The 12464-nt window shown below is 42.3% G+C and overlaps 1 protein-coding gene across 1 annotated transcript in view; it reads left to right on the top strand.

The window, feature by feature from the left end:
• LOC122791053 (hamartin-like) overlaps positions 1–12464 on the top strand; it is a 569544-nt gene that overhangs the window by 535943 nt on the left and 21137 nt on the right. Inside the window, exon 4 of the mRNA XM_044058830.1 lies at positions 3553–3705. Within this exon, the coding sequence (XP_043914765.1) occupies positions 3553–3705 (153 nt within the window). The remainder of the gene's footprint in view (positions 1–3552; positions 3706–12464) is intronic.

Genomic DNA, 12464 nt, shown 5'->3' with positions numbered 1-12464 from the left:
TTTACCCCAATCCTCAAAACAAAGGGGAAAGGCTGCTACATTCCTTAGACATCCATAGACAGCTACGTTACTATTTGGACAGAACAAAGGCTTTCAGGAAATCAGAACAACTCTTTGTGTCCTATGCTGTAGGAGCTCAAGGGAAGCCAATTTCCAAACAGACAATTTCAAAATGGATAGGCCACTGCATACGGTTTTGTTACTCCTTTCATGGCAAACCTGTTCCTACAGGTATCAGATCCCACTCCACAAAGGCCACAGCTACCTCTACAGCCTTCCTCAGAGGAGTCCCTACCAAAGATATTTTGGAGGCAGCCACTTGGAGTTCTGTGCATACCTTCACAAAACACTACCACCTGCCTTTATACTCCAAAACTAAAGCAGGCTTTGCCACTGCTGTGTTGCAGGGCATTCTGGCTCTTCCCAGTTCCACCTAGTGCCTACCACCCTGTGCGCAGCTTTGGGATTCTATCCATCTGTGATTACTGCAGCTGTATGCACGATGCACATAGTACAGTTTTGTACCCACCATAAATGTAGATGTTCGAGTGCTCATACAGCTGCAGTACAGGTTTCCCTCCCTCCTTCCCCTCTTGGTAAAGGCCTAGTGGCTAACACCTCCTCATACAACCTGATTGGGTTATCCTTCTATGGTGTATTTGCTTGCAACTACTGATTTTTGATTATATTGCATTGCATGATTATATATATAATTTATGTATTGCCTTCCTTCTGTGGGCACCTGACATCTGGGGCAAGAAAGACTGAAGAAAATGGCATCGGCTGTGTCTTGTATACCCCTGTCGCACTGACGTCAGGAAAGAAGGCGACAGCAACCGACGCCAGACCTAGACTTTGGAATTCGGCCGACCGAGGACCCGCCTGACGGCTGAGAACCCATCTGTGATTACTGCAGCTGTATGAGCACTCGAACATCTACATTTGTGGTAGGTACAAAACTGTACTTTTTGATCACCACATTGCCACTGTGGTCAGAAAGTCCTTCTATGTGGCACATCTCATTACTAAGGGCTTTGCATCCAGGAAGAAAGAGGTCATTGTCTCCCTCTACTCTTCCCTCATTAGGCCAGTTATCGAGTACAATGCCCCATTTGGCATGTACCTCACTAGACATCTGCAACAACTGGAGAGGCTGCAAAAGTACCTCACAAAGAGGAATCCTAGGCCTTAAACACTTGTCCTATATGGACAGACTCAAAAAAACTTCAGCTATTCTCTGTCTCATATTGCCTACTTAGAGGCGATCTCTGCTCGACTTACAAAGCCATGTCTGACCCAGGTCTGTTGGAAATGCTACATCTAAAGAAATCCCAATCCCTCCACAGACCTCAACCTCATTACCCAAATTAACAGAACATGCTGGAGGGACAGGTTTATAACCCAGAGACTGCCCATGCTATGGAACAAACTTCCCATACATATCAAGCAGAGCACCTCGCTGACCCTCTTCAAGAGAAATCTTGATGAGTGGATGGGAAACAGAAAATTCACTCTGGGGGTAACTCCAGTGGCTCTACTCAACAGAGGCCCTTGGAACTAAGGTCGGGTGGCACTATGCCAGTGTAATCCTATGGCTAGGCTTGCAAAGGCCCCAGGGCCATTAGTCTAGTACACACCTATGAAAGCACAACTGTACTCCTCTGCACTTACTGCCAGACTTCTCAAAAGTTCATTTGGAGGAACAGGAATGGGTTGCTTCATACTTTAATTCACTGATGGTTGTAACCATCAGGAGTGCAGTTTTCTGCAGAAGTACACAGAGTAATTTCTAAGTCTTACAGAGCCCAGAGCATAAGTTGTGTCATTATCAAGGTATACGTTTTGCTGAAGAGTGAAAAAGAGAAAAACATAATGCCACATGACATCTATGCCGCAGGAGAAAAAAAGTTATTCAGAAGTAAGGACTAGAAAGTTGGTAATATCTGTAGAGTTGCAGAGCATTGTAGGAAAGAGAAAAAGAACATCCATCCATCCTCAATACTTTTATACCATTTTGCACACAGGGTTGGGGTGTCACTTCAGCAGTGACGATCATCTCGAGCCAAGATTCACACCACTGGGTTGGTTAAAAAAACTGCAACCAACTGCAGCTGATAAATATTTTCCTACAGTATTCCTTGCTGCCACCCAAGAAAAAAAACTCATCCCACTGTAGGACTGGTGAAAATTTACAGTCCCTTAATTTTGCTGTGTCATTATCAGCTAGTCAGGTTTACAGAAGAGTGATTTTCCTATACTTTAACAAATCACTGTAAGAGCAGAATACCTAGAAAAGATGGAAAATAGAATGCTACAAGACATCTGTGCCTCAGGAAAAAATAGTTCTCCAAAGTTAAAGAAGAGAAAGTTGGTCATATTTTGTTTTAAAACTTACTAGGGTAATCAAGAGCAAGATATTGTAAATCAAATGAAGTTGTAGAAAATGCTTTAACATTCAAGTAAAAATAAATAAAAATACAAATCTTTCCACTGTAGGTGCTGGAGAGCAGAATTATTCTCAAATCCTTTCATTTCCAGTAGCAGCGGTCACACATGAAACTGCAGTGACAGTTTTCAGAAATGGTGTGGAGGAAGACTGCTGTCACTCCATCATGGACTACAAAAGGAAACTTCGAACAAGGGCCTACAGTTTAACTTATTTTTTGGTTACAGATGTAGAACTCCTTAGTATAGTGTAAACTAGCCTCTGAGACGAGCATAAATTAGGGGCATTCCAGGAAAAAAGAAGCAGTCCTGTTACAGGAGGTATACAAGATGACCATGACTGACACTAATTCCATTATATGTCATTGCGATGGGAATACAGTCCTATTTCTTTATGTCTAGCAAGACTCAAAGTAGACTTGAAATATATTATGACAGAGAAAAGGTTGAAGAAAAACAAGATCATGTTGATATGTCAAGCCCCACTTGGCAGCTTTTGTGTGAAAACATATTAAAATTCTATAAGAAGCACTCAGTGATTTTGAGGTATTAAAGTAGCTCTGAAAGCAAAGATAGAAAGAAATATATACTTTTTTAGTTCTAAGGTGGAGTTTTTCTTCAACAAATGTAAGTAATTGTTCATGTTTATCACTTAATGTCTGTGCAATTATTTTTCTGTTTAAAAATGTTTGTAATATTGTAATATGTAAGAGCTTTTCTCCTCAGGCCTCCACTGAAAAAGATTTATGACTAAAAACAGTTGGACAGACTTGGTAAGCAAAGCAAAATAAAATATATAATAAAAGGGAAAACTCAAATGTGATAAACTATTGATAATAGAGGAAGTTTCAGTGTCTAACAGCAGCAGAAGATGATTATTTCAATTACGATGTGTTCACAGCTGTTTCTCACAGGGTATGTCAAAATATTGCTTGACTGTGCGTGTGTCTGTCTCTGAACATTGTGAACTAGCAATATCATTTTTGTACTTATTAAGGTTAGTTGTTTTTATTCCTTTTTTTTTCACAAAATCTGACTGTTAAAGAAGATTCATACTGTGAGTTGAGTTTATGATTTAATTGTAATATGATTTTTGAACTTTTCCAGCACCTTTTGGATAAGATGAATGAATGCCTGAGCAAACCTGCTACGCGTCTAAACACCCTTATCTTGCTGGGTCATATAATCCGACGTCAGCCATCTTGGATACACAAGATTTCTCAAGCCCCAGTACTGGTATCTCTACTCAAGTGTCTTAAGGTATGGACATAAAAGTGTCTCGAAACATGTTTTTTGAAATTGTGATACTATGATGAAAGCTAGAGTGTGACCAATGGGGCACTCTGCTGCTCTGGACTTTGCTGACATCAATTTAAACAAACTCTGCTCCTCTAAAACAGTTCCACTGAAAACCAGTTTCACCAAATCAAAAGTGAAGCTTTCTTTGCAGAGTACAGCCCCCCCCCACCCCCATCTATCTTACAAGTGGTGGTGGGAACCTCCCCCCAACCAAATTGTACATGCTTTCTCTGTGGTTACACAGCAGTGGGGAACAGGAAGAAGTACATTTCAGCAGATTAGTTTTGAAGAAATTGGGATGTCTGAAATTGCAGGCTTCCATCTGCCTTGTTTCCTCAGTCTTTGTGCATAAATAAATTACAAGTCTTTGCTTATTCTTACAGAAAGAATATATGTTATAATTAATTATTCATTTTTTACTGTTTGTTGATAATGAATGGCAATACAGGAAGTAAATCGGCTGATGCCAGTAATTGATATATGAAGACTGGAGTGGAGCAGCTGTAATACACAGGAGAAGATGCTGCCAAAAAAAGCAACAACAGATACTGAGGACAGGATTAAGTTGTTGCCCTGCCATGCTTATTTTCTTGATTTGAGTCTTGCTTGAGGTTTTTTCTGTCTGTAGTTTTCATATTTATGTAAGTTTTTATCAGGGTTCATCGTTTCCTGATCTAGTCCAAAAACAAGGGTGGCAGCTGTAGGGCTGCATGTGAATATTTGTATTTTAAAGTGAACTCTTTTCTGAGTTTTATGAGCTGATTGCTTTATACACCTCTCCAATTAAAAAAAAAATCCTTGCAGCCCATGCCCTCCTAGGATGTCTCTTAGGAATGTAGGATTCTTGCTCAGGGTTCTCACCAAATCTCTAGCCACCAACACACCAACCCTTTGTGTCTAGGGAGCATTCCGTAGAGGAGGACACTAAATCTTCTAATAATTGTGAGGAAGAATATGTGGTCTGTGCATCCCAGATGTCTTCTCCTTCAGGATGTGAGTCGGACACTGAAGGTAGTATATCCTGTGCTTCTCCCACAGTGGAAATCCCATTGGGGGATGCCCTCTGTAAAATGAAGTAACACTTCAGATAGGGATGCCTAAGAAATCTGAGATGCCCAGAAGGTCTACTTTTGACCTTTTGGGCTTGGAATTATCCAATCCTATAACTGTACCTCCAGTTCTTAGAGAGTGCTGATGTTCTTCGTGTTTCACTGTTGCAGTCATCACATTTGGGTTATCCCTGCCAGGGTAGCCCTCGGCCAGCCCGAATACCAGAGGCTTAGTATTTCTGCGTCAGTTGCTGTCGCTTCAGGACTGACGTAAAGTCATCAGTAATATAAAGTATGGCAGCCGACGCCATTACATCAGTCTTTCTTGCCGTGGAGCCCGAAGCAGAAGCAGTTCGCACAAGTGCCTGTCAGCCGCTACCTGAGTTTCGTCTACCGAATTGAAGCTGAAGTCTTCTAAAGCTAAGTACCCCGTTGGGGATTCTTTTTTCTTGCACTAACCGATGTCAGAAAAGGTTAACAAATGTTCTTAGTGTTTCACTGTTGCAGTCATTACATTTGGGTAATCTGCTGGCAGGTTGCCCTCAGTCGGCCTGATCAACAAAGTCTTGGGTCCTGCGTCAGTTGCTGTCCCTTCTTCCATGACGTCAGGGGTATAAAACATGCAGCCGATGCCATTACATCAGGCTTTCTTCCTGCGTTGTGCCCGAAGCAGAAGCAGTTCGCAAGTGCTGGGCTGACACCTGAAATTTTCATTTTCGAGTTTCAGAACCGAAGTCTTCAACTAAAAGCTAAGTACCACGTTGGGGAAACTTTTTCTTGCTTCTTACCGATGTCAGTAAAAGTTAATAATTGCATTACTTGTGGGAAGCAAATACCTCATAAGGATTTTCATTTGTACTGTATTCCTTACCTAGGCCCTGATCATAACGTACCTTGTTGTCGGTTTTGTGCTAGATTTAATCAATGCACTATTAAACGTTGGTACATTTTTGCCTCTAAATATTTTGGCTCATGATTTAACTATTCAGAAATTACGTTGGTTAGCAATCCGACTACCGGAATACCTAAAAAAACGCAAAGAAAAAGACAGAGACAGGCCGTTGAGGTCCAAAACTGACAACGCTTCTCCTAAGCCAGTTGCTAGTTCGCTGGTACTCAGTGAGGCGCTTTCGCAGCCCCTGATGCCCGCTACTTTTGATTCATAGGCCTCTACTGAGACCCATTCGGAGTCCGGTATGCCACGAGATGCTTTAAGTATTGAACCCACGGATATCTCTACCTTAGATGAGTCCGGAGCCTCTGTGCAGGCCCGAGGGTGTTTTCAGGCCTAAAGATTTGTATGTTAAACCGATGCCATTTTCAAAACTAAGGCCAAAGTCTACTTCTATGTCTAAAAAAACAATGCTTGGGCCATGTGCAGGCCTCTATGCCTAAAAAGCAAATGATTAAAATGGCTGAAGATTTAATTACCTTGATCAGGGGTAGCCAACCCCCTTCTGCTAAGAGGCCTAGCCAAGACATTGATTATGAATCTTCTGATCAGGATTCTATTTCTTTTGATCCTTCTACTGAACAGAATTTATCTATACCTACTTATGAGGACTCTGACTCAGAAGATTCCATTCCTTCTGCTTCTCCCCCTGAGGATTTCTCTTTTGGAGAAACTTTACATACCTTAAGGAACATTTCCACTGTGAAAGTCAGGATATCTCTGAATCTAAAAAGAGACTTAGGGATTTTCTTCTTCTTCCTCAGCATAGGCCTTTGGCTATACCTCCTGTTCTAGACATTGTTGATGATGTGTTTTCAGAATCTAGTATGACTCCAAATTCTCTGCTCCAGCTCCTAGTAAGCCAGACAGATACTACAGGGTTCCTGACTCACACAAATTCCTTTTCAAAAATCCTACTGCTGGTCCTGAAACCATTTCTCAGGGTCCCAAGGGCATTAAGGCCTCTACTGCTAAAAATCCTACCCCTTCTGATAGAGATTCCAGAGCGCTGGATAGATTGGGTAAGAAGGTTTACACGTCTGCAACCTTGGCAATCAGGGCTTTAAACTGTCAATTTCATATGCTTAAATATAAACAGCATATCATGGGACTACTTAAACAGAAAATTATGTTAATCTCTGTGTGGAAAATAAAGATTTGCAGGATTTATTACATTCAGCTGAACAAGTTGGAAAACATACTTTGCAATGTGGTTTTGATTCTTTGGAGGCCTCTTGCAGGGCTGCTGTAACTGGATCTGTGCTAAGAAGGCATACTTGGCTCAAAGAGCAAACTCTGCCTGACCATGTTAAAGCAAAATTGTTGGATGCTCCTTTACAACAGGACCGTCTCTTTGGTAATAAGGCTGAAGAAGTGTGAAAACAGATGGAAGATAAAGCTAAATCTATGCAAACTGTGAAAGATTTCTTACAAGTGCAACCTCCAAGATTTAGTAGGCACTGGCGTACTAAGAACTGGTCCTTTCCAGTCCCTTCGAGAGCCGCTCAAGTCAAATCCAGACATTCAAAAGGCTCCAGGTTTCAGTCGCAAGGAACTTTTAGAGCAAAACAATGGGGTGCCTCCACCTCCAATTCTGGAAGCAAAAAGGCACCTCCCTATGGTAAACAGTCTCAATGACTTCCTTCTGCAATCACCAAGCACTTACCTTTTAGGGAAAACTGGCACTTCATGCATGAAACTGGCAACTTGTTACCCAGGACAAATGGATTTTAAATATAGTATCCCGGGGATACAGATTTCATTTCCACATGTTGCCAATCCCAATCGGATGACCAGATCTGCCCTCAAATCAGTGGGTAGAGGCCCAGAAACACGTTCTGTCCCTCATGAACATGGTGGCTATTCAATCAGTAACAGAAGAGGAAAAGGGACAAGGTTTTCTATTCAAGACTTTTCCTGGTACCCAGAAAAGACAAATCATGGCGTGCAATTCTGGACTTATCCACTCTAAACACGTTTCTGGACATTCCAAAATTCAAGATGCTGACTCTTCAACAGTTACTACCTATGCTAGGCAAAGAGGCCTGGTTGGTAACTCTAGACTTAAAAGAGGCTTACCTGCATATCCCAGTCAGGGAATCTTGCAGAAGATACCTCTGCTTCAAAGCAGGCTATTTGCATTACCAGTTCTCTGCACTGCCCTTTGGCTTATCTACTGCGCCCAGGGTCTTCACAAAGTGCCTGGCTCCAGTAATTGCATTTTGCAGGCAAAGAAATATTCAAAAATATCCATACCTGGACGATTGTCTAATTCAGGCAGAAAACAAGGACATTCTTCTAAAGCATCTGGCGTTTCTAAAAAGGGTTCTAACTTGTCTAGGGTACACCACAAACGAAAAGAAATCACTACTGGTACCCTCTAAAAAAAAATTACATTCCTGGGTGCAAGCTTGAATACAATTGCCCAGATGACGTACCTTACACCAGAAAAGCAAATTCAATTGGTGACTTACTTCAAACAGGTGGCCACAAAAACCCTGCTATCTGCAAGGCAAATTCTGCAAGCCTTGGGGTTCATGGCCTCCTGCATTCTTCTATTTCCATGTGCAAGACTGCATATGAGGAAACTTCAGTGGTACTTAAAGTTTATGGAGTCTTGTCACAGCCTGGAAACAATGATTCCTATCATACCTTGCCTGCAACTAGAGTTCCTGTGGTGGGCAGAGGCCTGCCACCAAAACAAGGGACTGCCATTCACTCCACCCCCTGCTGCCCAAACCCTAACTACAAACACATCAGACTATGCTTGGGGGGCTCATCTGGCAGGAAAGTGCATTCGGGGCAAATGGAGCCCAAATCAAATGCACCTATATATTAATCAGAAAGAGATGCTAGTTGTACAGAATGCACTGAAAGCCTTCAAGGACTACCTTCATCCAGGACAACTAATGATAAAGACAGACCACTCCACAGTTATGTGGTACATAAACAAGCAGGGGGGTACACATTCCTACTCACTTTGCAGACTAGCCATGGCATTGTGGAATACGACCTTGACCTACCAAATACAACTACAAGCTCAATTCCTGCCAGGAAAGCTAAATACTCTGGCAGACAAACTAAGCAGAAATCTTATGGACCCACACGAATGGAAACTGGAGCCACACGTTTTCAGCATGTTAACAAGCAAATGGGGGGAGTCCAGACATAGATCTTTTTGCCTCACCCCAGAACTATCAGTTGGACAAATTCTGCACAAGAATTCATCACAAAAAACCTTGGAAAGTGGATGCTCTACCATTCAGCTGGAAAAAACTGTCAGTTTATGCTTTTCCCCCTCTGCTCTCCAAAGTTCTACTAAAAGTCAGACAGGACAAACCAAAAATGATTCTGATTGCTCCAGACTGGCCTCGCCAACACTGGTACCTACTCCTGCGCAATTTGTCACACCTTCCGCTGTGGCACCTGCCTCAGATACCTTACCTACTGTCTCAGCAGAACTACCAAATTCGGCACACTCAGCTCCAAACTTTGAATCTTGCAGCGTGGCTAATCAACTAATTTCACCCTTGGCATCCCTCAGCAAACCTGTGATGGATGTCATTTTGGAGGCTAGAAGGCTTAGTACTAGAAAATCTTATGCTGACAAATGGAAAAGATTCTGTGCCTGGAACCAATCACAAGGAATAAGCACAGCAATGCCCAATATTCCTCAGATTCTGCAATATTTAACTGAGATGCTTCACAAGGGCCTGTCTTTTTCTTCCATAAAAATCCATGCCTCAGCTATTTCAGCTCATTACAACACAGAACCTCCCCTCTTCTCTCATCCTCTGCTAAAGCAGTATCTCAGAGGAGCCAAATATTTAAGACCTCCCAGGAGAGCGCCAACTCCTGTATGGGACCTTTAATTTTGTTTTGGAAAAACACACTCTCCCTCCTTTTGAGCCAGCTGCTACTGCGGACCTAAAATTTCTCTCCTGGAAAACAGCTTTTCTTTTAGCAGTCACTTCAGCTAGAAGGATTTCAGAGTTACAGGCTCTTATGGCAGTAGAGCCTTTCATTATTTTTCATCCGGACAGGGTGGCTCTCAGGACCAATCCATCTTTCATGCCTAAGGTGGTAACCAGTGTGGCTCTTAATCAGACCATTCACCTGCCATCTTTCTTTCCCAATCCACAGAACAAGGGTGAGCGGATTCTGCATTCATTGGATGTACACAGACAACTTAGATTCTACTTAAACAGGACAAAATCTCTAAGAAAATCTGAACAACTATTGGTGGCAGTTGCTGCAGGGGCAGAGGGAAAGGCTATTTCAAAGCAGGCCATTTCCAAATGGATAAGCCATTGTATTAGTTTCTGCTATATGCACCATGGTAAACCTATCCCCAAGGGGAACAGATCTCATTCCCCCAGGGCTACATCAACTTCTGCAGCCTTTCTCAGAGGGGTTCCTACCAGAGACATTCTAGAAGCTGCTACCTGGAGCTCGGATCATACGTTCACCAAACATTACCATTTACCTCTCTTCTCTAAATCCAGAGCTGGCTTTGCCACTGCTGTCCTACAGGGCCTTATAGCTGCTCCTGTTACTGTGTAAATCCATCCTCCCAACCATAGCTTTGGGATTCTACCCAAATGTAATGACTGCAACAGTGAAACATGAAGAACATAGTACAGTTGTGTACACTTACCATAAATGTAGATGTTTGAGTGTATTCACTGTTGCAGTCCTGGTTACCCACCCTGCATCCCCTTGTTTTTCTCTTACTATACCTCTCCTTTCTTTTACTATGCTTAAAAGCCTTTTTGGTGTATTTGCTTTTGTTTGGAGGTATATTATTTGTGTTTTAAATTATGTGTATATATATATAGATATATATATATAGATATATATATATATATATAGATATATATATATATATATATATATAGATATATATATATATATATAGATATATATATTGGGTCTATATTAGAATATCAGAAGATGTAAACACCGAATGTTTAAATGTCGAACTGTGTTCAGCGAAAGCTGAAAACAACGAACATACAGAACAACGAATTTTTTCCTAGGGAAAAAAAATTGCTGTTCCAAAACACATACACACAACACAAGCACACCAAACAAACAGCAATCCACACACATACACCTAAAATCTTACACCTAACCCTACAGTAAACTATACACACACCACTAACTATCCACTTACCTTAACCCAAACCCTAACCCTGAGGTCCGTCACTGTCGCACACTCACCTCACCCACGTCCTAACCCTAACTCAACTACCCTGCCCTAACCCTCATGTCCACACAATCACACACTTACCTGACCTGCACCCTAACCCTAACTCACCTAACCTACCCTAACCCTCACATCCACACAATCGCACACATACCTAACCCGCGCTCTAACCCTAACTCACCTAACCCACCCTAACCCTCACGTCCACACAATCGCACACATGCCTAAACCGCACCCTAACCCTAACTAACCTAACCCACACTCAATCGCACACTTACCTGAACCCAACCCGAAACTCTCAACCACAGTGCTGAAAATACCAAAGCAACAGAAACGGACAACCAAATTATTTCCCTAGGAAAAAATGTGTTTTTCTATTGCTTCGATATTTTCAGCTTTCGCTGAATACAGTTCGACATTTAAACATTCGATGTTTACATCTTTCGATATTCTAATATAGACCCTATATATTGCTCCTCATTTGGGGGGCACCTGACATCTGGGGCAAGAAAAACTGATGTAATGGTGTTGGCTGCATGTTTTATACCCCTGACGACTTGACATCCTGACATCATGGAAGAAGGGACAGCAACTGACGCAGGACTCGAGACTTTGTTAATCAGGCTGACTTGAGGGCAACCTGCTAGCAGATTACCCAAATGTAATGACTGCAACAGTGAATACACTCGAACATGTACATTTATGGTAAGTGTACACAACTGTACTTTGTCTCGCCTGTGGAAAGCAAATACCACACCGAGACTTTCATTCTTACTGCGTCATTTGTTTAGGCCCAGACCACGATGTCCCCTGCTGTCACTTCTTTGTTCAACGCCAGAACTATCCATCGTCGGGCCCTTATTGTAGCTAGATAATGTTAAGTAGTCCTATCTCATCTTCATTCTTTACATATGGGATCGGAGCAGATCTTCAGCTCCGACTAGGCCTATCTACAAGCTAGAAGACTTCTGGTTGTCTCTTGGTTAGGTAGGTATCCCATGGTGCACCAGTACAATCCCCAGATCTCGTTTGTCACGTCGACGAGTTTGGTTGTGCTTTTCTTTGACTCTGGCTAAGTGTTTGCATATTTTTCACTTTTATTATCAACGTTTTCTTGACTGTTTAGCTTAGAATAGTTCTATATAGATGTCCTTCAAGGATGCATCTGCAGTCCTTACAAATGGGTTGTCCTGTCGTCAGGCAGCCCTTCGGTCGGCCGGATTCCAAAGTCTGGGTCTGGCCTCGGCTGGTGTCGCACTTCACCCGACGTCATAGCTGCAGTTCTTCGGGTATAAAGGCATCAGCCGACGCCATTTTCCTCAGTCTTTCTTGCCGCGTGGTGCCCAAGCAGAAGCTGTTCACAAGTGCCGGTCGGTCAGAACCAGAGATTACTACTACCGAATATTACTACGAAGACTTCTAAAAAGCTAAGTACCCCGTTGGGGACTCTTTCTTGCCTCAGCCGATGTCAGAAAAGTGAATAACAGGGAAAATACTATAAAGATTCCCC

The sequence above is a fragment of the Protopterus annectens genome, chromosome 16.part0, assembly GCF_019279795.1.
Source record: "Protopterus annectens isolate FY-2018-M chromosome 16.part0, PAN1.0, whole genome shotgun sequence".
In the NCBI taxonomy this organism is placed as follows: Eukaryota; Metazoa; Chordata; order Ceratodontiformes; family Protopteridae; genus Protopterus; species Protopterus annectens.
This window is presented reverse-complemented; position numbering and strand designations above follow the sequence as displayed.